Here is a 27,634-nt window from a genome sequence, read left to right on the forward strand (position 1 = left end):
GGGTCTGACCTGGGTTGGGGTGGGCAGCAGCAGCCTGGCCTCAAGGTGCTCCTGGGTCCCAGAACTCCCAGGCCAGTGGGTTGGGGCTTCCGGCCCCCTCCCCTCACCAGGGTGGGCGCGGATGGGGTGAGGGGTGCTGGGGTGTTGAGGGGTGGGCGGCAGCTCTGTGGGAGGACAGGTTGTTCCAAAGATGGGTGCTTGCTTCCCCAGGAGTGGAGGCGAGAACAGGGCAAGTTAAATTTTGTGATTCCACATTTATTAGGAAAAACCTGCACAATTAAGAATCAAAATCACACCGTGAAATTCATTAAAGCACAGATTCCAAATCACCACAAATTACTCCGATTTTGGTGGGGCGGAGCGCCGGGAGGACACACGTCTTGTTAGAGGTGGTGATACCCATCTGCTCCCCTGCGGTTGGGGGGGGAGGGGGGTGACCGTCTGTCCAGCTGCTCGGACCGGGAGGGACCTGGAGGCAGGGCCTGCACGTGGAGGCGGCTCGAGGCCCCTTTTCTCCGGAATGGGTAGGAGAAGCTGCCGGTCCAGAGGGCGGGGCCTGAGCACCCCTATTTTGCTGCTGGACAGTGCCCCCAGTGAAGAGCTCTCGGCAGTGGTGGGCCTGTCCCTCCCATTGGAAGCTGTGGCCTCACGAGCAGCTCCCTCAGCTTCTCTGGGGTCAGCACCTCTGGGGTGTCAGGGATCCAGGCCTGCTCCGGGGTGCCGGGATGGGCTCTCAGGCCACGATCGGGCCTTGACTGTAGGCCTCCTTTGTTCGGCTGGGCTGGGCCTGCCCTGCCCTGCCCTGCCTGCCTCCTCCATGAGTCACCCCGGGTCCTGGATCTGAGACTGGGGGAGGGTCCTCACAGACCCTGTCCAGGCTGTCCCCCGTCTCCCCGCAGGCAGCCCCCGGGGCCGGCATGCAGCCCTGCCGCTTCCTGGCCGTGCGTGGGACAGATCGAGTGCCTGGCCTGACCGCCGGCCTTGTCCTGAGTGTCATGCCAGCATGTGGGGCCCCTGGTCTCAGAGCCAAGAGCTGTACCCCGACACCCAGCCAAAGTCTAGTACCCACCGGCTGGGAAGGGGCAGTCTCGGTGAGCTCCCCAGTCCAGGCCAGGGCGCTGCGTGGCCCACCGGGTGTCAAGGGCCTGGCGGAGCGGGACCGTGCCCTCCGGCCTTTGAGAGGTGGCCGAGGCCCGGTGGAGCCGTGCTGGACGGGGGGCGGGGTGGGCCAGGCAGGCCTCCTTCGGGCCTCCCCTCTCAGGCGCCCTGTACTCCCATCACGAACCCTCGTCGGGCCCCCCGTGGGGCACGGTCAGCTGTTCGTAGGTGGGCAGCGCGTTGCTGGGCAGGAAGAGCTCGGGGTTGATGGAGCTGCCGCCCGAGGGCTGGACGGCCTGCGCCCCCACCGCGCTGGGGGGCTGGTCCCCGGGGGGGCCTCCGTGGCGCAGTGCGAGCAGCTGGTGCAGCATGTCTGTGATGAGCGCCAGCCTCTGGTCCAGCTGAGTCACCTGCGGGGACAGGAGCAGAGGTGAGCCGGGCGGCCTCGAGTCGGGGCTCCCTGAAGGTGGGGCGGGGGCTGGCCTGTTTGTGGAACGCGCACCTGCATGTCTGCGGGCGTCTGTGGCCCCTGTGCGTGTCGGTGCGTGTGCACACACGTGCCCGGAGGAGTCCCGCTCAGCAGCCCTCGCCTGAGACCCGGGGGCTGAGCGGCTGTCTCTGCCGAAGGGCTCCCAGTCACAGGTCGGGACCCACTCCCCCACGTGCCCCCCAACAGGGCTCATGCCCCAGGCCGTCCCATCGTCCCAGCCCCGTCCCCGACTCACTAGAGGACTCCCTAGTCCCTGGAAAACCCAGACCCTGTTCATGCCAATGCCCAAGGGTCAGCCAGGACCACATGCCCACCACGCTTCTTGGGCATTGGCCCAAATGGGGGGTCCAATGCTTTTCCTGCATTGAACATGGGGTTGCCCAGCCCATGAGGTGGGGTTGCCCGTGAAACTGGACGGGAGCTGGAGGCAGGATGGACCTGGGGCCACAGGTGCTTCGCAGGGGTGGCTGATGGCCAGGAGGGGACGGGGCTGAAATGAGCCCAGCGGGAAGAGGAGGCCAGGGCCCTCCGAGCAGGGGCGGGGGACAGAACACGACCCCAAGTGGGCTGGCCTGTGGGGGGAGGCACGGCTGTCCCTGGGGCCTGCAGCACCCTTGGGAGCTGTTCCCCCGGGGTCTCCGTCAGAAAGTAATACCCACTTTGGGGACCTGGAACCCTGGGGAGCCTCGGAATGTCAGAGCAGGGAGAGGAGGCAGCCGGGCGGTCAGGGATAAGGGCCAGGCCCCAGGAGCACCGGGCGCCCCACGGGAGAGCGCGTCTGGGGGTGCGAGCCCCGCAGCGGCTCGGCCGAGGCTCAGCGCGGGGCTGAGCACAGGCGGGCAGAGGTGGCTGGGGCCGGCCGTCCACCCGGACGCGCGCGGGATTCGAGATGTGCGCGGCGTGTGCCATCGCAGCCAGACTCCCGGGCGCCCCTCTGGGCCCACTGCCCGCTGTAGTCTCCCCACTGTAGGGCCGCACGGAGCTGGGCGCTGGCCGAGCGGTTGGCTCCGGGAAGACGGTAGGGTGAGGAGGCCTTGGATCCTGTGTAGCCAGGTCCCGGGGGGCCCAGGTCAGGCTTCCCAGGGCTGGGGGCAGGCCACAGCCTCCCTCCCGTGGGGGACTGAGTCAGAGGGAGGAGGGGGGCTGGCTGGGCGGGGATGAGAGGAGGGGTCTCTCCCAAGGCCCCAGGAGAAGGGTCTCATTTGGGGTCTCTGGTTGGGACCGCTGCAGCCCCCACCCCCAGGTTCCATGATGGGAAGACCTGGGTGGGGTGGAAGGGTGGTCCATGAGGACTAAAGCAGACACTCCTGGGAGGGGGCCCAAGCAGGGGGTCCAAGCTGGGCTTAGAAGAAGCAAGTACTCCTGGGAGAGGGGCTGGAGGGGCCTATGGCGGGGACTTGCCCACCATCACCTCCAAACCCCGCCCCTCTCATTGGTCCAAGATCGCTGGACCCTGCTTTCATCAGGACTGGCCCCCTAGTCCCAAAGCTGTCCTGGGAGATCTGTCAGGGGGATCCTGGGTGCCCGGTAGCCTTGAATGAGCCTTGCACGCGGCTGGTCCCAGCAAGACTTCAAGTTGCTTCGCTGTGCGGGCCCCGGCTTGGGTATTGACTGATTTGGCCTCAATTAAAGCCCCAAATACATCACTGAAGAAAATCTGTGGTTTCGTACATTTTCACTTTACGGCGCTTGAACATCTGTCAAAAGTCCCCAGAAAGGCAAGTGGGTCTGGAAGCCTCCATGGGGGTGTTCTTGGGAAAAGAGGAAATGGAAGGAGGGCTGGGACTCAGGAAGGGGTGGGGTCCTGGGCCTGGCTGGAGAAGGGGCCCGTTCCAGGGGCTGACAGCACGGGCGAGCTCGCCCTCGAGGTCTCCTGGGGCCCTTCTTGTTGCCCTTGGCCCTCGGGTGCCAAGCCCACCTCGGCCCCTTGGGCTGGTGCTCATGTCAGGGGGCCTTTGAGGGGCTCACCTGGCATCTCGGTCCCACTAGGCAGTCTGCTGGGGACTGGGGGCAGCTGGGATCTGGGCCAGAATCCCAGAGCCGGCCCAAAGCCTGGGCCTCCCTCCTTCTCATACAGCAGTGGAGTGGGTCTGGGGAGGAGTGTGAAGTGTCACAGCTGGTGTGATGGGAGAGACAGTGGGGAAGTGGGGAAGCTGGCTGACCCACCCAGACCCTGCCAGACCCTCCCGGCCATCGCCCCATCCCCCTGGTTCTCTGGCCGCCCTCTGGGCGCCCCTGCAGGGTCCCCCTGCCTGTCCGGCCCCCAGTTCTCTGCACACAGATCCTCTCCTTCACTCGCCGGGTCCAGCTTCAGGCTGTGGTGACCAGCGGGTGGGCCGGGTCTCCCACTCCTAGCCAGGCCCCCTCCTGGGGCTCCGTGGGTGAGCCGGCACCACCTGGGCCTGCCTGCTGCTCGCCACTGGCCCCCTGAGCCCGGCCTGCCCTGCCCTGCCCTGCCCAGTGGCTGATGCCCCAGCCCTGCCATGTGGGGTGAGCCTGGCTAGGCAGGTCCGGGCGGCCACGTGAGGTGCCGCCCTAAGCCCTGGCTGGAGGGTCTCCTGCCTGGGCCCCAGTTTCTCAGCTGAGAAGCGGGGAATCCTGCTCCCCACTGGCGGGTTTTCTTGAGGATGGAGCAGGACAGGCGTGTAGGAACCTGTGCACATGGGCTCAGCGAGCATGCCTCGCTTCTCCAGGGCTGAGCGCGTCCCAGAGAGATGGTTCCTGGTCACCTCCCCGACGCCCTCCACCCCTGACTCTGAGCAGAGAGCCTGTATCTCACTTCATATTTGACGGCCACTTTGTGAGCACACTGGAAAAGATCCTGATGCTGGCAGAGATGGAGGGCAGGAGGAGCAGGGAGCAGCAGAGTATGAGACGGTAGGCTGGCATCGCCGACTCCATGGGCAGGAGTGTGAGCAAGCTCCGGAAGGCAGCAGAGCACAGGGAAGCCCAGCGGGCTGTAGTCCACGGGGTCCCAAAGCATCAGACACAACTGAGCAACTGAACGACAGCTATGAGAACCCAGCGGCGGAGGGAGAGGCCTGAGCCGGGCCCCAGCTGCAGAGAAGTCGCTGGTCCAGGCAGGTGCCCAGGCAGGCGCCGCCACCTTCAGCGGGAAGGCAGTACCCACTGTGGGCACGGGGCGGTGCGCCCCAGGAACCACAGGGGCACATCAGTTTGGGGGATCTTGAATCTTGTTACTATTTGCAATTTGATAGTGACTAAAAGGGCAAGGCCAACAAAAGCGCCCTTGTTCCCTGCCTCAACTCACCAAATTAATAACCATAAGACGACTCGCGGCCTTCGGAAGAGAAAAAAAGCAATTAGAATAACAGCCAGTTCGAGAGCCCCGGGCGGCTGATGATCAAACCCAAGGCGACGGGATTTCTGTTTGATGTGGTTATGAATTTGTTTTCAAAAGAAAATCTTGAAAAAGAGTCTTTCAAGGGAAATTTTTGCAGAACCTGCTAGGCCTTGATCCTAGCTCTGGACCCGCCAGCGGTCCCGGCCAAAGATGGGCGGGAGACGGGCCGTGACCGCCTGTGGCTCACGGGGAGGAGCCCCCAGTCCTGGGGGCAGCTCGGGGGGCCAGGGTCCCTTTGGGGCCCATCTGAAGGCGGGGCAGGGCTCCTCTCGGGACAACCTGGGACCCTCTGCGGGGTCATGGGACAGAAGTCCTCTGGGCGCTCCCCTTGTCTGCACCCTCTCCTGGACCGACGGTCACTGAGCTGTTCTCAGGGGGCGATGCTCAACATGCTTAACCAGGCACTGAGCTGGATGGGCCCAGCTGGGCTGCAGGGAGCCAGGGGCTCCAGGTAGGTGATGAGATGCAGGGGAGCCTGGAGCCCCGCGAGCCCTGCCCAAGCACAGGGATGGGCCTGGGGACACGGCCGTGATGCTCAGGCCCACTCCATCCTCCTGCAGGCCTCCCGCCACGGTTCTTCACCCCCTCTTCCTGCCTGCTTCACAGACCGCAGGGAGGGTGGGAGCGAAGAGCCAGGGGCAGGGGCACAAAGGGGCTGCCGCCGGCCTGGCTGCCTTCCCCCTTGCGCCCTGGCCGCAGGCCTGCATGGCCCAGCACTGCCCAGGTCACAAGCCCCTGCTCCCAGCTGCCCCTGGGCCCACAGGCAGGTGACCCGGAGGAGGCCCTGAGGCCATGAGCTCCTGGGCGTGGTTGAGGGACCCGGTCAGGTCCACCCAACAGTGGGGCAGGTCTGGAGGCCCACGGCAGGGGTGCTGAGCCCACCAAGTTGGGGATTGTCCAGCCGGGAAGGGAGCCCCAGGCTGGAGGGCTCAGAGCAGAAACTCACCTGCTCCGCGCGGGGCCCCAGTCACACCTCCTGGTCCCCTGGGTGGGCCGCTCCCCCCTGCTGCCCCTCACATGCACAGAGTTTGTGAGAAGCCCCAGTAGGGGCAGCACGCGGGGCAGCACGCGGGGCAGCACGCGGGGTGTGTCGAGTGCTGCTTGGCAGACGAGAGGCCCGCGCCTGCCCCTATGAAAGAGTCTGGCTGCAGCCTCGGACGTTGGGCCCCACTGGACATGGGAAGGACTCAGTCTGAGAGGGCGACCCTGCCCCTCTGGGCCAAGCGGCTGCGGAGTGAGTTTCAGGCAGTGGTCCCAGGCCCCCCAAACCCTGCCCAGGACTCCTGGGTTCTCTGTCCCCATAGAATGCCCTTTCTCCCCACACCCCGACCCTGGCCCTCACTCTGCAGCCTGGTGAGGGAGGGGAGTAGGTGTCGCGGTGACCCACGACCTTTGCCCCTGTGCCCTTCAGTGCGTGCAGGTAACCCTGAGCACCCACGTGGAGGGCAGGGGGTGTCACTGAGAGAGAGCAGCAAGGGGAGGGGCACCGGCTACAGCCCTGGTGTCCTCTGGCCCTTCCCCACTGACCAGGATGGGAGCCCACCCTGCTATGAGCACTGTGGTCTGTTGTCTCCTGAGCCTGGGTGCACAGGCTGAGGCCAGGAATGCACCCAGGACCCACACGCTCGGCCCTGCGGGGCCTCAGGCCTGAACCCAGACCGTGAAACCACAGCTTCCCTGCACCTCTGCTGAGGCCTCTGCCTCTCAGCACCCATCCTGTCCCTTCCATTCTCTCCTCAGAGAAAGGCTCCCAATCTCAGCACCCACCGCTCCATGGCTCCCAGCCCAGGGGTGCCAATTTCATGTGCTAGGACTATTGCAGTAGCCTGCCAGCCGGCCTTCCTCTGCAAGGTGCTTCCGCACGGTGGGTCTTTTGAAATACAAACCAGCTCACATCACATACCATCCTGAGCTCCCCTCTCACTCTCGGGAGAAGCCTGAGTCCCTCGTGTGGCCCCATACCTGTCTCCCTTTGCTTTCTGGCCTCCAACCCCCCAGCCTTCTTTGGGATTCCCTAGCAGCTCCTGCAAGGCGAGAGACACTGGAGACGTGGGTTTGATCCCTGGGTTGGGAAGATCCTTTGGAGGAGGGCATGGCAACCCACTCCAGTATTCCTGCCTGGAGAATCTCGTGGACAGATGAGCCTGGCAGGCTACAGTCCACGGGGTTGCAAACAGTCGGACACAGCTGAGCGGCTTAGCACGCACTCACACGTGCACGCACCCTTCTTCCCTCCTCGTTGACTCCAGGCGACTTTATTGGTCCTTAAACACGGCGGCACGTGCCTGCCCCGGGCCTGGCCTTTTCTCCTGCTGCTCGCCCACCTGCATCAGCCACCCCACCCTCAGATCTCACCAGAGGCACTGATCTGAGACCCTCTCCCTCTTCTGCCATGGCCTGCCCCTTGCCCCCACCTCCCACCGTCCTGTACTTCCTCCAAGGCCCTTGGCATGGGGTTATGTCTGTCCATCCTCATCTGGGCCTCCCATTAGAATTAGGCCCCAGGAGCCCCGCTCCTCTGTTGGTCTGGCTGGCACACAGGGACCCCATGCACACGTGTGGAACAAACATGCCGGGAGCTCCCCGGCCCAGTGCCTGGACCCCAGAGTCCCCAGGAGCCCTCCTACCAAGGAGGAAGGGGGCAGCGGTGCAGGGTACCTGCCTGCCTGGGCCCAGCTGTCCCCAGAGGTCCCTGCCCAGTGGCAGCCAGACCCGGCCCAAGAGCACGCACGAGGCCTGTGGGTCCTGCTCCTGGCGCTGGGCCTCCCTGACTCCTCGGGACTTGGGAACACCCCTCCCCCACGGCAAGAGCGCGGGAATAACGCCCATAAATCACCCTTTCGTTAGAGCCCATGGGGCTGGCTGGTCTCACAGAGCCGGGTATGAGTGGAAATAGATCACAGCGCTCCATAACGTCGTAATTTATGGCAGGAGACGGTGTAATTGTGTTTATGACTTTGTTTTAGTGCTTTAGCTCTTGGAGAAAAGTCAGCCGTGTTTCTAGCTGCTGAGGTTTTCTGCCAGTCCCCAGGGCGGCCGGCCGGGAGCTCTTGGTCCTGTGGCGCAAGGCGCACCCAGGTGGCCCAGGAGACGGCCTCGGAGCCTGGCCCACGGCAGCCGGGCCAGGCCAGGGTGTGTGCCCTGTGGTCCGCGGGAGGCCCCCAGATGCATTCTGGCTGTGCGGGCCACACGGCAGTGGGGCAGGGTCTCAGGAGGGCCTGGGCGGTAGACAGGCTCCTGCGCTCATGTTCTGCCTCTGCCTCTTCCTGGTGGGATGACCTTGACCTCACCTCCCCGAACTCAGTTTCCCCATCTGTAAAATGGGCATGTTGGTTGAGTCTCCCTCAGGAGGATGTTGTAAGGATTAAATGAATTAATGCAAGAAACTGCTGGAAATGGGTTTTGGCGCCCAGCAAACACGGACTGAGTCTCCTGGTGACCACTGTTGTAGCTATTGTTAGCAATTTGCGCATGTGCAGCGTGGCCTGAGGGCCGGCCAGCCTGTGTGTGCATAGATGCGTGTGCACAGATGTGTGTGCACACAAGTGCTTCAACTCTGTAAGGGCAGGGAGACTGAATGTGCAAGAATGCCTGGGCCGTCTTCGCACAGTTCCTTTGCACAAGAGCACCAGATCATTCCCTGAGCTGCCCAAGGGTGCGCATGTGTCTATCTGGACCTCGGGGCCCCTGGGCCTTGGCATGAGCCATGGAAGGGAGCACGCTGCCACCAGGCAGGGAAGCTGCTGGGAGGGGGCCGCTCGGGGGCTGAGCTGTGCTGCTCAGCACGGGGACTCTGCCCCGGGGGGCCAATCGAACTCTCCTAACTGGGAGATAGGCCTCTGGGACCCGTGGTCACCAACACACCCGCCCTTCTCCTGTTCCCCAGGGTCCTCTGTCCAGGTGGAGTCCAGGCGGGGCCGAGCCTTGGCCAGAAGAGGTGGGCGATGGGGCAGCCATTGAGCCCTGACCCCCGGGACGCGTGCCTCGGTCTGGCCTCACGCATCAGCCAGGGTGGGCGTTTCAGGGGCTGCAGACCGAGGGCTGTGTCCCAGCCGGTCCTGCAAACCTCTCGCTCTTCTGCCTACAGGGCGGCAGGTGGTCTGAGCCATCACCTGAGTCAGTCACCCCTCAGCCGGGTCCTTGGCACAGCATAGCCAACGGCCTGGTCACCCCCACACCCCTCTGGGGGCCTGCGTGTCCCTGGCAGGCACTTGCAGACCATCCCTTAGGAGGACAGGCTCCTTCCCTCTGAGAGATGGATGTGATGTGAGCAAGACCCTTCTGCCTGCCCCATAGACACACGCTCGCCTGGGGGCAGCCCCACAGGTGCCTGGGCTCCGCTGGGGACCCCCAGCAGTGACTCAGTCCAGCCTGACTGTTGAGTGGGGTGGGCCTCGGGATTTCTGTCATAAGCCACGCCCACCTGCCCCCTGCTCATCCGCCAGGACAACCTTGCCTGCCCTCCACACCCAGCCCAGGGACCCCTGCCTGCCCACACCCGTCTACGCAGACACCCTCAGCACTGCGCCCCAGCTCTGCATGCTCCCCGAGGCCGCTCCGTCACCACTGGTGAGCAAATCTCACAGCATCTTAGCCCAGCGGGTCCCAAAAGGAACTCCGACTCGCCCCGGGCCTGCCCCCGTCTCAGAAAGGGGCGCCGACACCCACACAGAGAAGCATTGGGTCCGCCTGGCGCTCACCCACGCCCGGCCTGTTCTCTAGGGCACACGCTCTGCGTGCCGCCTGCCGGGCAGCCCCTGCCCAGCATCCCCGGCCGGGGCTGCTGTGATCACCTCCACTGGACCTGCAGAACTGCCCCCTGTTCACTCCAGGCAGCAGCCGGGCTGAGCTCCTCCCTGAGAGGATTGCCAGTGCCCCAGAGTGAAATCCAACCCCCTGCCGAAGCCTCCGAGCTCTGCGGCCCCAACAGCCCTCCCTGGCCGCCCTGCTCCATCTCTCAGACCCTGAGCACGTCCCCCTCGATCGGGCCCCAGTATCTTCGCACTTGCCATTCTCTCTGCCTGTTCTCCAACACAACATACAACCTCAGCTCAGGTGTTAGGAGCGGGCCTCCCTTCCATCGCTGAAACCTCCTGTGGCGGCTAGGCCTTGGACGGTCATGTCCCCAGAGGCTCTCCCAGAACCTGGAGCATAGTGTGGGTTAAGCGCTATTGCTCAGTTGCTAAGTTGGTCCGACTCTTTGCTACCCCGTGGACTGCAGCCCGCCAGGCTTCCCTGTCCTTCACCGTCTCCCGGAGCTTTGCTCAAACTCACGTCCATCGAGTCAGTGATGCCATCCAACCATCCCATCCTCCGTCACTCCCTCTCTTCCCACCTTCAATCCTTCCCAGCATCAGGGTCTTTTCCAATGAGTCGGCTCTTTGCATCAGGTGGCCAAAGGATTGGAGCTTCAGCTTCAGCATCTGTCCTTCCAGTGAATATTCAGGGCTGATTTCCTCTAGGATTGACTGGTTGAATCTCTTTTCAGTCCAAGGGACTCTCAAGGGTCTTCTCCAGCACCGTAGTTCAAAGGCATCAACTCACGTGGAATAGAGTTGGTGCTTCACAAATATTTGCTGGATGAATAAAGAGCCCTCTGCCACCTCCCGGGGCCCCAGGACTGGGGTGAGAGGGTGCAGGTCCTCCAAGCCTACAGCCTGTTCGCTCCCCAGGGTGGTACTGGCCAGGCCCTTCATTGTCATTGACTCGTAAGGGGTGTCCGTACACTGAGAAAGTTTGGCCTTTGACACGGACATCGTGACTGCTTGCCCCCAGCGTGCCACTGGTCTCGTGAATCGGTTTATGGGAATTATGATTATTATTTTTGGTCTGGCCACACAGAAGTTTTATTCAGCTTTTCACTTTTTATGTCTCAGAGTTATTTATCTTCTTCTCTGTGGCCTCTAGATTTGCTGCATGCTTGGAGTAGCCTTCCCCATTCTGACCTCGAAACAATTTCTTTTTTTTTCTAGAATTTTTTAGATTTTTACCATTAAATCATTGAATGATGTGGGGTTCACTTGAGCTTCGAGACCTGTTTTCAGCGATCGGCCTGTCGATCTTCCCTGAAGACTACGCTTCCCTGAAGGACGGAAGGTTCTTTTTATAGATGCTTTGCAGTCTATAGTGAACCGTCTCAATCGTGGCAGCCTTACGACACATTTTGCATGCGGGTGGCAGAGATGTCCTTTCTGGAGTTGAGGATGCTTGTGGCTCTGTCCAGGGGGTCCAGCAGTGGCGGTGGTCAGGGGAGCATGGGCCAGCTCATCTGGACAACCTCGTGACCTCTGCCCTTGGCCCCACAGATCTTGCTCCTCTGTTCAGAACTCTGCAAGACCCGCCTTGGACTCTGAACAGAGAAGGAAGTCCTGGCCGGGGGTCCAGGTGGTCAGCCCTCCCTGAGGCAGCTCCAGCGTGAGGCTTCCCCTCTGCCCTGTCCCCCGCTGCCAGGCTGTGTCCCTGGATTCTCCCGTGGCTCATGGCCTCACCCCATCCACATTTCTGTTCATGTCTCCCCTCCCCACGAGGCTGCCCTGGGCCCTGAGCTACACGCTGTGACCTGCCTGCAGGCCTCTGCCCACTTCCTTTCCCTCCAGCACGCTCACTGACATCACTGGTTTCCTTACTCGATGCTCTCTCTCCCTGCCCCCTCCCCGCACCGAGGGCGGGAGCCCCGTGGGGGGCTCTGCGTGTGCTGTGTTACCGACGTGCCCCGTCCATTCTGCTGGACTCTGAGCCACGCCCTCCCTCCCCCCACAGCTGCACGGGGCCACGTTTGCGCCCAGGGTCCACAACCACTGCCTGACCGTGCGCCCCTGAGGCTGCCCTGCGTGGACCCCGGGGAGGAGGTGCCTGCGGCAGCTTGCAGAGTTGGGGGCCCTGAGCCGGGGGCACATGGCTTCCTGGGCTGCACAGAAGCCTCTTTGCTTGCCCCCACCCCACCGCTGGAAGGGGGCCTGGGTCGTGGGGAGCAGGATACACAGAGGCCAGGAAGCTGTCCACGGCTACGTGGTGGGTGGGCCAGGCAAGGGGCGGCGACTGGCACTGGACGTGTGTGGCTGGGTCTCCCAGTGGGCTGGCCAGCCCCTAGCTGGGGCCTCAGTGGGGTCCTGCGGGCGGAGGCCAAGCAGGGGCCGCCCACCCTGCCCACATCGGGCAGCCCCAGGCTGGCTGGCTGAGCCGCCCTGCTTGGGGCCGGGCAAGCGGGAATGTAGGGCAGGCTGGAAAAAGGCGCTGGAAGCCGAGAGGCCGTGTTTGTGTTGGCGGCGGGCGGAGGCCCCACCTGCATTTGATTCTCCGCCGCCTCCCCCTTCTGCGCTGCCCCTCTGACGAGCCTCGAAGTCCCGGAAGCCAGGGACGCCAGGCAGAACACTTTGTACCAGGAGCCAGCGCGCTCGGCCAGCCCAGCCAAACACCAGGCCTGGGCAGGCGGGTGGGCAGGTGGGCAGGGGCCGCCCAGTGGCTCTGTCGTTGCAGTTCCATCTGGCCCTGGCTGCCCTCCGGGCCCCCCTCATCCCGGGCCCCAGTGCCAGGGCATGGGCAGCTCAGGAGCGCTGGGCCCACCAGCCCCTGGGCCGCCCAGCAGCGCCCCTGGGCCGCCCAGCAGCGCCCCTGGGGTCTGCTCGCCCTCTGTGAGCTCCACGTCCAGCAGCCCTTCCTCTGCCCTCACCCCCATCCATCCCCTGGTGGGACCCCTGCCAGCCGCCCGACAGCTCTCGGACAAAGACCCAGCCCTGTCTTGGCCAGGGGGTCCCCGCAGTCTGGGCCCGGTGTCTTAGCCTGGCCACTGCCCCTTCTTGCCCTGCACTCGCTCTGTCAGTTCCTTGGATGTGCAATACCCACCTCTCTGCCCCAGGGCCTTTGCACTAGGTGGTCCACTTGCTAGAACATTCCGCTCCTCTCCTGAGCCAGCAGACCATCTCATTCCTCAGGCCCCAAGGCGAGGGTCTCCTCCAGAGAAGGCCCCTCGGCTCCATCTGCCTGCCATCACCTCCCTGACCGACCCTTCCCAGCCACTCTCGTCTGCCTGGGTACTGGTTTCATCCTCTGCTTCCTAAACGTCCACCTCCCTGAAAGCGAGGACACTACCAGGCTGTCCACCATCCATGATGGGCTGGGGGACTTTGGGCCTCAGTCCCCTCCCTGCAGCTCAGAATGGAGACTGATGTGTCTGTGGTTGGGATATCCTGGGGGGTGGTGGTGGGAGGGCTAGCTCCCCTGGACAGCACCTCGGGCCTGCAGGGAGTCTCAGGGAAGAAGGAGGCCCCATGAGCCCCAAGGGCCCCAGCACCTCCCGGCTGCCTCTGACTGCTTCCCCTGCACCCGCAGCCCGGCCTGGCTCTTCCTCGCCGCTCTGTAGCCACCCTCACCTGTCCCGCCCAGTCCTGAACCGTGTCCTTTCTTTGGACACCTGCACAGCTTCCCCCTTTTCCCTGACCTCCCAGGCCCCAGAGCCCCTTCCCCGGGCAGCTGGGGCCTGTTGACCCCCGGCCCGCTGGCCTCCAGGGCAGCACCTGTGTGCCCCCTGCCCTCGCCTCCCCAGCAATACGCTCTGCCCAGCTGGACGTCTTGCAGTTAAATCAGCCCCCTTACAAGAGTTTGCAAGATGTAACTAGCTGGGTCGTACTGTTCAAAACCATAATCCCTTAAAAGTAAAAAACGTTGTGAGGAAACGTCCCCCTTTGGCCCGCCTGGCCCGTCTGACTGTGGTCCGCCCCTCACCAGGGGATCGCCTTAGCGATCTGCTGTTTATCCTTCCGGCCATTTTAAAACAGGAGCGTGAGCCTGCAACACAGTATCCGTCCAGGTGGGCTTAGCAGAAGGTAACCTGAGAAGCTGGGCCCTCGGCACACTCCCTTTCACTAGCTCAGGCTGGGGGCCCGCCGTGTGGAGACATGTCTGCTGAGCCCGCTCCTTGGGCCGAGGTGCACGGGCCTCGCCACAGGGCTCTGGAAATGCCACCGTGGCCGAGCCCGTGGACGGGGAGGCTGATGTGCCCCTGGGAGCACCAGGCGGGGGACCCCCTCTCTAGGATCTGTCCTGGTGAGGCTGCCCTGCAGGGGCGCTTCCACACGGCTCCCTGACAGGCTGCCCCCAGCCCTGCGCCCCTTCCCCAGCCCACTCTGCTGCCTGATCTGGGTGAGAGGAGCCCCTGACATGGCCCACTCTCCGAGCGCACCTAGGCACCTCAGCCTTCTCCCCTCTCCCAGGAGGGCGATATTAAAACAGGGGCTCCCCATGGCCACAGAGTCAAGGCCAGGGTCACTGCAGGGGCCTCGAAACTGTCATGATTTGGCCGGGTCCTCCTCGCTGCCCCAGACCCGTGGGCTTCCTGTCCGGGCCCCAACTTGCCACCGGCTCTTTGTACTTGCTGCCCATGAGGGAGGTTCTTTCCTGACAAGCTTCAAGCTGCCTCTGTCCTCTGAGTGCCCTCTCAGGGCTACCGGCCCACTCGTTCTGAGGGACTCCCGCGCCCGGTGCCCCTGCAAGGACGCTCAGCTCCTGGAAGGCGGGGCTTCTGCTGGGCAGCACTGTCACGGAGGGCCTGGTGCCCGGCGCACCACAGTGCCCAGTAGAGACCTGCAGAACGGCGCATGACCCCCAGCGGAGCCCCCACGGCCCAGAGCAGCCCCAGGCAGGGCGGCCAGCACTGGGGCGCGGGCCTTGGCTGGTGTGCATGAATTCTGGTGTGTGTGAGCACGTGGGCGTGTGCATGAGTGTTCACACGGGCAGAATTCCACGAGGGCTGTGTTGGGCCCTACACTGGGGAGTGGGGGAGACCTGGGAGCTGGCTCATGGGGTGGGATCCAGGGTGGTGTCTAGGGCTGGGGGGCTGGAAGAGTGGACATACAGGCTGACCACCTCCAGCCCAGGGGGCCATGCCTGGGAGGCCTCCAGGTGCCAGGGGGTTCAGTCTCCTTGCCCTTCCTGCCTTGGTCCGGGTCGAGAAACGGAGGTCCCACGACTCAGCCGGCCAGGGCCAGGGCCGTGGAGGCAGCTGTCGGAGACAGGAGGGCCGCCCCCGGGGCCCACGTCCAGGACGGCCCCTCCCCCCACTTCTGGCTCCTGCTTCTCGGCCCAGACTCCCTGAGACAGCTACTCTGGGGCTGGACCCGAGCTGGGGGCTGGGTGGGGGGCTCTGGGCCAGGGTGAGGATCCTGGGGTCTGGAAGAGCCCGGTAGGGAAGGTTAGGGGGGACCAGTGCCTTCCAGGGGAAGTGGCCGGGTTTCCACCTGTATACAGGGTGGAAAGGGCCGGGTCCTGTCCTTTCCCTGGCGCTGGGGGCCTGGCTGGGGGCTCAGCTGGACCTCCCCACCTCGTGGGCATGACTGCACCCTCCTAAGCCTGTTCTCTCCCCGTTCGGGTGGCCCACAGCCTGTGAGCCAGAAGCCCCGGGGCCCCATGCTCCCCCATCCAGCACGGGCCCCCTTCCCTGCCTCTGCTCGGTCTCCCCTGCTCTCAGTGGGGGGCAGCCCCCGCAGACGGAAGACAGTCCCTTCTTCTCTGCCCCGCTCCCTCCTCTGTGCTTTTTTTCCTCGTTGGTCTGAGTGCCACCCCCGCCCCAGCCTGAGTTTGGCTCACCTTCCCCTGACAAGTCCCTCACATCACTGGGTCCCCAGGGGCTCTGCACAGTCACCTGGCTATGCAGGTGTCCAGTGTGGGGTGGCCTGTGTGGCTGAGGGCCTGCTGCTGCACCTGCGGCCCCCACCCCGAGACCCCCGTCCAGGAAGTGGGTGAGGAGGTGGGGAGCTCGCTGCTGCTCCCAGCCCTCTCCCGGCCCCGCCCCGGCCCCCTGGCCCACCTTCCCTCCTGCCGAGTGTGCGGTTCAGAGTGGCTCCCTCCTGCCGGGTCCCCAGCCACGTGCAAGCGTGAGGCCTGGCCCCCCTAGCCACTCCCTGCCCCTTGTTTCTGCCTCTGCAGGCGAGGACCTGGAGGGACGCAGCCGGCGCGGTGGAGGCTCACACCTGCCCTCTGCCACCCATCTCCAGAGCTGCGGAACCCTGGGCAGGGCCCCCGCGGCTCCTCCCCCAGGGAACTAGGCCGGTGAGCAGGCTGCCCTCACTGTCCCCACGTCTGCACGCGAGCACCTCTGTCCAGCCGCCACACCTTTGGGGTGGCCGACCCCGGTCCCTGGGTGTGTGGCCCAGTGGCCAGGGCACTGGAGGGGCCAGGGCAGGCTGACCTCGGGGTGGGTCAGAGGCAGGAGGGCCGCTTAATGGTGGGGGCTCCCAGGAAGGCCCACAATGCTCGGAAGGTGAGCGGAAGTTCAGGGAGGCCTCCACCCCGGAACGAGGCCCTGGGCTGGCCCTCGGCCCACCTGGCCTGGGCTGACCTGCGGCTGATGAGAGATTCAGGCCGTCCTGCGATCCCCACCCACCCTTCCTGCTCCTGGGGCAGAGAGGAAGAGCTCCTTGGGACACAGCTTGGGTTGGGGGGACCCATGCTGAGCAGACTGGGCGTGGTCGGAGGCCTCTGTGATGACCTGGCTCAGCCTGCGGGTGCCCCATTACTGCCTGGGTTACAGGCCCGGTCCCCCTGTCAACCTGGGTTAAAGGTGGGCAGGCGGTGCCCACTGTGACCCCACCCCTCTCCCTGCTGCCCTGACCCACACGGCCTGCCCCAGCCCCTGGCCACCCGGGGGGCTCCTGTGCGGGGACCAGCCGGCCCCCAGCCCGTGCGCCAGCTCGTCCCAAACCCGAGGACACACTCACCCTTCTGACCGGCTCCACCTCCTCCCCGTCCTCTCCCCCATTCTGGAGTTTTCACAGCATCAGCAGAAACCCGCCTGAAGGGAGCTCCCATGAGTCTCCATCTTTCATCCCCAACTCCTGACCCACAGGCAACCCCTCAACCCGCTCCGCTATCTCTTGGCTTCACCTCGGTATTTCTGAACCACATGCTTATATGGCTATTCCCTGCTTTTAAAGTTTCAGGCATTATCTAGTGATCACTTAACCTGGAGAGCTCCAGGTTTCATTTTCACAGCTCCTGCCCCCTGCCATTCCCCCATCCTCTCAATACAGTTATACTGCAATTCTAGGCCAAATAAATATTTACTGCTTGCATTTGACATAAACATTATGCAACTTTATATCACTGTGTAATGGCTATCTTCAGCCAAGTCATGTGGTCTAGGATGATAACCTTTTGTTTTCCCTCGGGTAAAACATTTTTTATGATTTGCTTAGTTTTCAACGCATCTCTCACTAGTTCATTCTTGACCTCTCTGCCAGAAGTTGTAAAGCTTCTATTCATTCTGCTGAGAACACCGGCAATCTACCAGCCTTACTCTTTTTTCTTCTGGAAGTTTCTTCCTAGGACCCTAGAAGGATTAGTTACTCTCTAGGCCTGCTAAATGGTTGTAATGCTAGACTTTCTTCCCGCCATCTTGTTGTGAACATCTTTGGCCTCTTTTGTTTGGAAGGGGTGTTGGAGTCCCCTGGTTCTTGAATGCTGCGTTTCTCCCATCTTGGTTTTCCCTTCCTTTTGCTGGAGCATGTCCTCGAATAGCTTTCTGAGAAAAGATATGTGGCAGGCAAAGCTTCTGGCTATGCATGTCTGAAACTTTCATTTACTCTCAGATCTGTGCATTTGAGTGGGTGGAGAATCCCAGCTTGAAAATAGACTCTTTTGGGTGTTTCAGACAGTGAGGTAGACAGGGAGAAGGCACCTGAACCCTGTTGCATGCCTCAGCCCTGCGCGCTCCAGCTCAGCTGGGACCCTGTGGGAGGGGGGGTGGATTTGCTGTTGTTCAGTTGCTAAGTGGTGTCTAACTCTTTGCGACCCCATGGACTGCAGCACACCAGGCCTCCCTGCTTGTCACCATCTCTCAGAGTTTGCCCAAGTTCACGTCCACTGAATTGGTGATGCCATCCAACCATCTCAGCCTCTGCCGCCCTCTTCTCCTTTTGCCGTCAATCTTTCCAAGCATGGGTGGCAGAATCCTCTCTTGATTAGGCCGCCACCAATTCCATCATCTAAGCAACAGCTGGGACCAAGCCTCCTGCCGTGATTCCTGTCCATTGTTTGCTAGCTGTTCTCTCTGCCTCTCCACACCCAACCCTCAAACCTCTCCACTCCACACACAGCTCAGAAACGTGTAAATTAGAGCATGTCACCTCTGGGCTTAGAGCTAAAAACCCACCTCCAGCTTCTGATTGAGTGAAAATAAATGCAAACTCCCTGCGGGGGCTGCCAGGCCCTGTCTGGCCCCTACCAGCACCCCACTGCCACCTCATCCCACTAACCCAAGTCCCGCTTGCCCGGGAGCTGTTGTGCCCCAGTATTCCAGGCTCTCTCACCCCAGCCCGCAGCAGCACAGTAAAGGTTTGCTGGACGGCTTAGTGAATGGGTGAGTGAATGAGTCCTTCTCAGCCCGAACCAGAACCGAGGAACTGCCTAAGGCCCCGGGGGTGGGGCTCAGACCCTGGTCATCAGCAGCATCGGTGTCAGGAGTGGGGTCGGGCAGCCCTTCCCCTGCTCCTGGGCGTCTGTCCAGCTCACAGCCCACTCTTGGTCGCTTTCTGCTTCCACGCCACCTCCTTGGAGACCCCCCCCCCCAGCCCAGCTCCCCCACTGCTCACTTGCCGCCAACCCGCTGCCCCCAACCCCCCCGCCCCTGGTCCTGCTGCTGTGGTAACTTGGCGCCCCGCCCTTCGGCTTGCTGACTTCTCCCTGGACTGAGCTTCCTGAGGAAGGGGTCTGCATGGCCTCCCCAGCACGTGGGGCCACTTCTGGCCTCCAGTCAGTGCTTGAGTCACTGAGTCAACAGATCCGGGTGGAGGCTGGGCTGGGGCCCGACACCAGAGATGCTCTGGAAGCCCCACTTCCCGGTGCCCTCTCTGCTCTGCCCTGGGCCCCCCCTAGAAGGAGGTGAGGTGGGCTGGGCAAGCCCCCGCCCCCTGCCCCACGTGCCCCAGAGCCCCTTCCCCGACAGCTGCAGAGCTGTGGTGGGGGGTGGGGGGGAGACCTGCGGGAGGCGGCAGCAGGCGTGGGGGCAGGGCGCAGAGCCGGGCCTGGCTCGAGCCCTCCACCGCCGCTGTCCTCCGAGTTTCCGTGACTGTCTGTGCGTAACCGCACGGCGGTTTCCATCGGCGCTGCCAAGTGGCGGCTGCCGAGCCTGGCCTGGGTTCTGATCCCCGACAAGCCTGCTCTCTGTCAGGCAGCCCTGGGGAGCTGGGGAGCATGGTCATGGTGGGGGGGTTGCAAAGGGTTAAGCTGCCCTCCACCACCCCGTCTCATTTCTCAAAGGCCAGGCCCTCTTTCCTTCCAAGTCACAGCTGACATGAAAAACAATAGCACTCCCTCGGAGAGGCTCTGCTGCGGGCTGGACGGCCCCCCGCCCCCCAATAATTACTCAAGACATTGGCATGAGCCAGGCCTGGTTAGGTAACAGGCTGCTTGCTCCGGAGACTTATAACTCACAGGCAGCTACACATGATCTCTGCAGACAACAAAATCGTTTCCAGGATGGTGGGGAGGGCGAGGCCTCAGGGAGAGGGTCTGGGGCGGGGGTTATGCTGGAGGGGCTGGGAGCAGGCCAGGTGGGGGTGGGTTCGAGGGAGGGCCTCCCGGGGGCCCCAGGGGCGCAGCCTGGGGACTGGGGAACCAGGGAAGCGATGGTGGGGAGTAGCTCCCTGCCCCCTCCCTCCTCCGACTGCCACCCGTGCCCCCAGCCCCGGAGGGAGAGCCTCCCCAGTCCAGGCTGTTCCCGAGTGAGGCCTGGAAGACACTCATTCATACTGAAGCGCGAATGCACACCTCCTCCCCCCTGTGGAAGATAACTAATTGTCTGTTTACTGTCCGGGGCCCCATTGAACACGACTCCCTCAAGGGCAGGCCCACATACTTTCCCCCCCGTGTTCCCGGCGCCTAGTACATAGCAGACATTCAGAAAATATTTGTTGAAGATGACTCCTAACCCAAAGAAGGGAGCATCGCTGGTGTAACTGCGGGCACACGGGGCGGGGCCTCCGGCAGCCGGTGCCAGAGAGATGCTGGCAAGGGGAGAACTCGGACGGCCCTGCTCCCTTCCCCCGCCTGGGCCCCTGAAAGCTCCCGCAGGAAACGCCCATTTCCCTGGAAGGACGCTGAGCCGGGGCGGGTGGAGGACTCTGAGCGTGTGGGCCGCCCCTGTCGGCCTGGGTGTGCTCCCGGCAGGGCGTCGACGCCCAGCCAGCCCGCTGTCCCGCTCCTGCCCGGCCTCAGCCCCGGCTTGGGGAGCTGCGCCCCCCGCCCTCTCCGGGTTCCACTTGCTCTGCGACCGTCTCTGGGCACACAGCTGTCCCCCTGCGGGTCTGAGCTTGGCCTGAGCATGGACTGAGGTGTGGACGGCCGAGTCCGTGGGCAGCACTCCAGCCAGGCCCCTCTCTGGGTAGAGCCCGCTTCTGTCAATCAACATCCAGCCGCCCCTGCCCCGAACGCCCCCCCTTCCTCCTCCCAGGCCACCAGGATTTATGGGGCACCTACTGTGCTCCAGCACAGGGGCCTGGTGACCCAGGCCGGAGCCCGATGAGGCCAGCACAGGGCCTGGTGGGCTCAGAGGGGACACAGCGACAGCGTGGACCCAGGCCGGTGAGGAACTCCATGGCCCTGCGTGGCTGTGCCCACGGGGATGCCCCGGGCTGGGTCCCTATCCTCCCTGTGGTCACCATGGCTCAGCTTCTGGGGCGCCCCGGGTTCCTCTGCAGGAACTCTCTTCGGGGTGACCTCACCCTTCAGATGCCACCTCACGGCAGCCCTCTCAGCCTCACCAACACCTCCTTGGAGCCTCACACCCCAACTGCAAGCAAGTCCCCCACACAGATGTCTCAGACACACATCACCTCCTCCTATGCCGTGTTCCCTGCTAGGAACGACCTCGCTGAGCCCCTCACCACTGTGAGGCCAAACCTGAGCTGGGGGGATCTTCTCTGAGGACAACCCGCTCCCACCCCCATATCCAACCTGTCCCCGAGCCTGAGGACTTAAGCCCCGGAACAACTCCTGCAGCGTCTCCCTTTCCACCCAGTGGCTCTCCCCTGCCTCTCCCCCAGGGATCCGGCCACGGCCGCTCACTGCTCTCCCCATCTCCTCTGACTGCACTGCCGTCGTCTCACGTGTCCTCTTGTGAAAAGTGCTTATTACGAGTCTGCGCGCGTGTGTGAGACTGGGTAGGAATGCGAGGGTAACCCAAACAATGCACTCACCATATAGCTTCAGTTCAGTTCAGTTCAGTTGCTCATCGTGTCCGACTCTTTGTGACCCCATGGACCACAGCACGCCAGGCTTCCCTGTCCATCACCGTCTCCCAGAGCTTGCTCAAACTCATGTCCATTGAGTTGGTGATGCCATCCAACCATCCACCTGTATAGCTTATAATGGAAATGAACCGTTCAGGGACTTCCCTTGAACTGGTGGTCCAGTGGCTAAGACCCTGCGCTCTTCATGCAGGACACTGAGGTTTGATCCCTGGCCAGGGAACTAGATCCCATATGCTGCAACGAAGAGGTCACAAGCTGTAACTAAAGACCCCACATGCCGCTACAAAGATCAAAGACCCTGCATGCCACCACTAAGACCTGGCGTGGCCAAATAAATAGATGGATATTGAAAAAAGGAAAAGAACTGCTCAGATCAGTTTGCACACCTGTCCCATCCATGGGGCAGCTACTTTTAAGGCTTCCCTTTGGCAATTTCCTTATCAGCCTTGAGGAACACACATCACCATTGTCATATTTCGTGGAATATTATTGCTGTATTGTTTCTTGATCTGCCCACTTCAGACATCTTTTGTATAGCTCTTTCTCTGGAGGGTGAGAATTGAGCCTTCTCAAGGGAGAAGGCGGTGGCAGCCCGCTCCAGCGCTCTTGCCTGGAGAATCCCACAGACGGAGGAGCCTGGTGGGCTGCAGTCCACGGGGTCTCGAAGAGTCGGACACGACTGAGCGACTTCACTTTCACTTTTCACTTTCATGCATTGGAGAAGGAAATGGCAACCCACTCCAGTGTTCTTGCCAGGAGAATCCCAGGGACAGAGGAGCCTGTTGGGTTGCCGTCTGTGGGGTCGCACATAGTCGGACAGGACTGAAGCGACTTAGCAGCAGCAGCAGTAGCAGCAAGGCACCGGTCACGTGTCCCCTCCCTCTCCTTCCCCAGGCTTGCTTCACCATTATCGTGACTCAGTCCACAATGCCATCTGTGCCCAGCGTTCAGTCCCCTTGGGGCCATAATTCTACCCCTGTTTCCTAGCAACACCTTCCTTGGGGTGACTGCTGGCAGTTTCAGAAGCCCTTGGTACCAGGTTTGATTTGGAACCCATCCTTCCTCCCTTGTCTTTCTCTGTCCTCATTTGCTCCCACACTTTGCTGGACCACCTTCTCCATAATTTTCTAGGAAAAGGTACGGAAAGTAAACTTCACGAACTCCTGTGTGTTTTCGGACAAGCTTTCATGGATTCCTCGTGCTTGATAGATACTTTGGCTGGGTATAGAACTGTGCTTTCCTTTGGAAGGCTGGAGGCATCTTTGTGAGACTTCTCTACTGAAAACCCACCTGTTCTGAAGCCCTTGATGGGGCAGGCGCCTAGCTACTTCCCTGGGAAGATTCTGGAGGACAGGACATGGTGGCCGCCCTTTCAGTCCAGCTTTTCCGTGGGCTCCCCCTTCCATCGCTGCTTCCTCCCCTCAGCCGTCTCTCACCTCCCCTTCTGGAACATCCAGGCGTTGGATGTTGAATCTCCTTGGACTGAGTCTCCATAGTTCTTGGCTGTTCCTCCTATTTTCCATCTCTCTGTCTTTATTCCACTTTCTGGGAGGTTTACTTCGATCTTTTGCTGTGTGCCTTTCTTTTTTAAATTCAGCAGCATATTTTACATTTCCAAGAGCTCTTTCTGGTTCTCTAATTGTTGCTGTTTCACAGCATCCTGCTCTGGCTTAATGGTTACATTACCCTCTTGAATTTCAGAGTGACCTTACAGATGCAACACTTTTCATAGAGCCCCATCGCCTGATGTGCTCGGGACGCCCCGCTGTGCTCACCCTGAGTGCCCCCTCCTTGGTCTGCTCCTGCCTGTCTCTCCACCCCCCCTCGCCCCGCCTCTGTGCTCAGCCCTCTACGTCCTCGCAGATGCACACGGCAGGCCTGTTCCTCGCTGCCTTGGGGTCTTGGCATGTGCGGCTCCTTGTCTGGAAGGCTCTCTCCATCCCTCTGCTTAGCCGAGCTAATCTCCACTCACGCTTCCTCAGATGACTTCAGTCACTCCCTGGGCAGCGCCACAACCCCTGTTCCGTGTGTCTTCAGCTCTGCTTGTAGCACTCGGCATGACCTTTCCTGTTTTCCTGGTTTTCCTGGGATATAACTGACATGTTGCAGTTCAGTCGGGTCAGACTCTTTGCGACCCCATGGACTGCAGCACACCAGGCTTCCCTGTCCTCCACCACCTCTTGGAGCTTGTGCAGACTCATGGTCACCGAGCTGGTGATGCCATCCATCCATCTCTTCCTCTGTGCAGTGTCAGTCCCCGCCCCCGCCTCCCACAGCCTCACCTGCACGAGGGCAGGGTCTGGCCTGTCGCCTCCTCTGCTGCGTCCCAGGGCTCAGCCCTCGCGTCAGTCACATCTCTGCTCCAACAAGCTACCACAAGCCTAGCAGTACGAGCATTCATTCTCTTATGGCTCTGGAGGCCAGGAGCCTCACTGGCTGAAAGTCAAGGTGTCGTGAGGCCTGCCTTCCCTGTGGAGGGTCCAGAAGGGAATGTCTCCTGGCCTTCTGCCGCTTCCAGAGGTGCCTGCATCCTTGGCTCGTGGCCCATGCGTCTACTTCCAAAGCAGCACGTGGCATCTTTTCTCTCTGACCTCTGCTTCTGTTGTTCCAGCCGCTTCTCTGACTCTGACCCTCTGCTCTCCCTCTCATAAGGACCCTTGCCATGACATTGGGCCCACCTGGATAATCCAGGGTGATTCCCCCACCTCAAGAACCTTCACTTAGCTGCATCTTCAAAATCCCTTTTGCTGCGTGAGGTCACAGGTTCACAGGCACAGGCACCAGGACAGGGGCATCTTCGGGGGCTGTTGTGCGGCCTCAGTGTGCTTATATGCTTGCCGAGTGGGGACACTGTTCCAGAGCTGGACAGCTGGTCTCCTGGCGGGGGGGGGGGGTGCTAAAAGGGACAGACACCTCAAGGACCAGGCAGGTAAGGGGAAGGTGACCCTGGCAAAGATATGGAGAATAAGTGGGCGGCGCCTCTGAGCAGCCCCAGGAACTTCGAGGGGACCACACCAGGACCCCTGTCAGAGCTCCAGGAGCTTCCATGAGAAGTCCAGAACCTCAACAAGGGCAGAGGACACTGCGGTGCCCAGGGCTGGATGGGCTCTTCCCCAGGCACTCCTCTTTGGCATCCCCTGCCCTCCTCTGCTCCGGCTCAGGCCTGGTGCATGCCCGTCCCACCTGAACCCACCCGGCCAGCCCCCAGGTTCCCGGCTCCCGCAGTCGGAGCCACAACTCAAATCACACGGCAGGCCAGGCCCTTGGTCTGCTTTCTGTCCTCACGCACCACACTGCTGCCCTGCCCGTGCCGTGCCCTCTGCCCCTGGTACCACACAGCTGGGAGGTGGAGGAGGCCCAAGCTCCAAAGCTTCTCCGACCTGCAGGGCCTCACCCCTGAGACAAGGGTCATCAGATGCTCGCGGGGTCTGTCCCCAGCCCCGTGGGGCCCGGAGCCTTAGCGCAGGTGAGCTCAGAGCCGAGGAGGCAGCCTTGGGGGCTCTGCATAGATGTGTGGTCCTTGGAGAAATACTAAGGGGCGTCTGCAGGAGGACTGGGCCTCAGGACCGACTGCTGTCACGGCAAGACGCCTCCAGGGAGGGGACGGTGACCAGGGCCAGCGGCGGGTAGCAGGGTGTGGAAGCTGAGTCAGGGGTGCCCTCGTGGCTCAGTGCCATCAGAAAGAGAGAAGTGAGGGACATGGGGAAGGCCAGGGGATCCGGAGCCGGGAGACCTCAGGACTGATGGAGAGGCAAGCCACAGCGGAGAGGAAGGGGAGTGGGGTGGGCGGAGGCCACTGCTCACCCCAGGGAAGGAGACGTGTCCAACTCAAAGAGCCCAGAGCGCAGACAGGAAAAAATCAAGCAAGACTGAGAAACAAAGAAATCCACGATGCCGTCGGCAATTATGCATCCTTCTCTCAGAAGCTGACATAGCACAGCGGGAAAAGTGAACAAAGACAATAAGGATGAAGAGGAAGTGACCGACTCAGCTAACAGAGGACCCTGGTGCCTCCGCGCACTCAGGGAAAGCTCACAAAAATGACCTTGCTGGGCCCTAAAGGAAAGGTCAGTAAGGCTGAAAAAGTCTATACCTTAACATGAAATTGGAAATTAGTAACCAAAAGACAGCAACAAGAATGATACATCTGGAAGTTAAAAAATATGTTTCTAAATAATTCTTTGGTTAAAGAGAAATTAAAATAAAACAGAAGTTAAATTCATTTAGAATAGATTCACAGTGAATGTACAACATAACGAAACATGTGGGATGCTGCCAAAAGGATATTCAGAGGAATATTTATAGCAGTTTTTAAAAATCAGGACCTTTGAAAATAAATGGGCTAAGCTTTCAAGTCGAGAGGCTAGAAAAAGAACATCAAAATAAATACAAGGAAAGAATAAGAAAAGATAAAGGAGAATATTAACAAATTTTTTTGAAAATAAAATTGATCAATAAAACCAACTACTGGTGTTTTGAAGAGTCAACAGGTAGATAAACTTTGAGCAAGAAAAGTAACAAAGTGTCAGGAATGAAAGGGAGTAACAGCTACACACAGAGTGAGCTGAGTAATCGTGTTATGATGGCACATTATTTTATGTCCCTAAAACTACAAACTCAACATGATGACTAATTTTCAAGAAGAAAATTATCCAAAGTGTCTTTGCTGTTGTTCAGTCACTAAGTTGTGTCCGGCTCTCTGCGACCCCATGGACGGCAGCACACCAGCCTTTCCTGTCCTTCACTATCTCCTGGAGTTTGCTCAAATTCACGTCCATTGAGTTGGTGATACCATCCAACCATCGCACCCTCTATCATCCTCTTCTCCTTTTGCCTCCAACCTTCCCCAGCATCAGGGTCTTTTCCAAAGAGTCAGCTCTTGGCATCAGGTGGCCAAAGTATTGCAGCTTCAGCTTCAACATCAGTCCTTTCAATGAATACTCAGGCTAGACTGGTGTCATTTCCTTGCAGTACAAGTGACTCTCAAGAGTCTTCTCCAACACCACAATTTGAAAGCATCAGTTCTTTGGCACTCAGCCTTCATTATGGTCCAACTCTCACATCCGTACATGACAACTGGAAAAACCATAGCTTTGACTATACGGACCTTTGTTGGGAAAGTGATGCCTTTGCTTGATACGCTGTCTGGATTTGTCATGGCTTTCCTTCATGGATACAGCCTTGTTGTGGTGAAAGGGCTTGTATATCTCAGTGAAGCTATGAGCTGTGCCTTGCAGGGCCATCAAGGACGGACTGGTAATGGTGGAGAGTTCTGAGAAAACACGGGCCACTGGAGGAAGAAATGGCAAACCGCTGCAGCATTCTTGCCATGAGAACCCCATGAACAGTATAACAAGATTGAGTGGCTTATGAAATAGAAAATCTCAATACACAGAAACCCACTGGGGAAACTGAAACGATAGTTACCGCCCCTCCTCAAGGTTCTAAGCCCAGTGTTCTGGCCTGTTATTACAATCTTTTCAAGAAGCAGATAACATCCATCCCACACAAAGGGTTCCAGTCCTAGGCAAAGATGGAACACTGCCCAACTTACAGAATAAAACCAAGCATCAAAACTGGGTAAGGAAACACAAGAAAATTCTAGGCCAGAGGTCTTCCCCGGGGCTCCAGAAGATTCTGCGCTCCCAACGCAGGGGGATCAGGTTCGATCCCTTTTCAGGGAACTTGATCCCACGTGCCACAACAAAGATCGAAGGCCCTGAGTCCGTAGGAGGACCCAGCCCAGCCAGATAAGTGACTCAGCGTCACAAAAAAGCCTCCATGCTTCTTCCACCATGGGAAGTGGCCTTGGGACAGAAGGCTGGGCAGGGACGGACAGACCAGCGTACAGAGTGTGTGCGGAGGGAGGCGAGGCAGCCAGAGTGTTCAGGCTGACGGGTGCTGGGGAGCCCCAGGAGCAGGAGGCACGGGGTGCGGGGGTACCCTAGCTGAACCACCAAGCTGAACTGGCATTCACACAAGCCCGTGGGCCTTTCAGGGGACAGGGACCCAGGGTTCAGGCAAGAGAAGGCCGGAATGCGTCACTGGGAGCCCTGCCCAATGCCTTTGCTACGCACTGTGTCCCGAGCCTGTGCTGGCCCAGCAGGACCCGCACTGTGCCCCAGCTCCCCCGAGCACCCCACCCTCCACAGCAGCAGCCCTGCGGGGCCATCTGGCCAGCTCTCAGGAGAGACGGCAGAGTCAGGCTGGAGCCCTGAGGTCAGGCTCTGTGGCCTCGCTCCCACCCCTGGCTTTGCACCTGCCCTGCGCTCTGCCTGCTCTTTGCAAGGCTGGCTCCTTCTTGTCGCTGGTCTCAGCTCCACAGAGACACCCTCCAGGCCCCTTTTAGAGGCCTCATCACAGCCCCTGTGTTCTTTCTTTCATGGAACTTCACGCCATAAAGTCATTTTTTTTTTTTTTTTAGATTTGTTTGTTTGGTTG

At 60.9% G+C, this 27,634-nt stretch overlaps 1 protein-coding gene across 10 annotated transcripts in view; it reads right to left on the reverse strand.

Moving 5' to 3' along the window:
* Positions 1-230: 230 nt before the first annotated feature.
* KCNQ1 (potassium voltage-gated channel subfamily Q member 1) overlaps positions 231-27,634 on the reverse strand; it is a 380,778-nt gene continuing 353,374 nt past the window's right edge. For 4 of the 10 annotated variants that reach the window (XM_069565746.1, XM_069565748.1, XM_069565743.1 and 1 more), the window contains one exon: positions 231-1,508. In XM_069565746.1, the coding sequence (XP_069421847.1) occupies positions 1,278-1,508 (231 nt within the window). In that variant the 3' untranslated portion in view covers positions 231-1,277. Of the gene's footprint in view, positions 1,509-21,139; positions 21,305-25,328; positions 26,484-27,634 lie in introns of those variants that run through there. The other 6 variants (XR_011251782.1, XR_011251781.1, XM_069565745.1 and 3 more) reach the window with 4 other exon arrangements.

This window comes from Ovis canadensis, chromosome 21 (genome assembly GCF_042477335.2).
Source record: "Ovis canadensis isolate MfBH-ARS-UI-01 breed Bighorn chromosome 21, ARS-UI_OviCan_v2, whole genome shotgun sequence".
Classification (NCBI taxonomy): domain Eukaryota; kingdom Metazoa; phylum Chordata; class Mammalia; order Artiodactyla; family Bovidae; genus Ovis; species Ovis canadensis.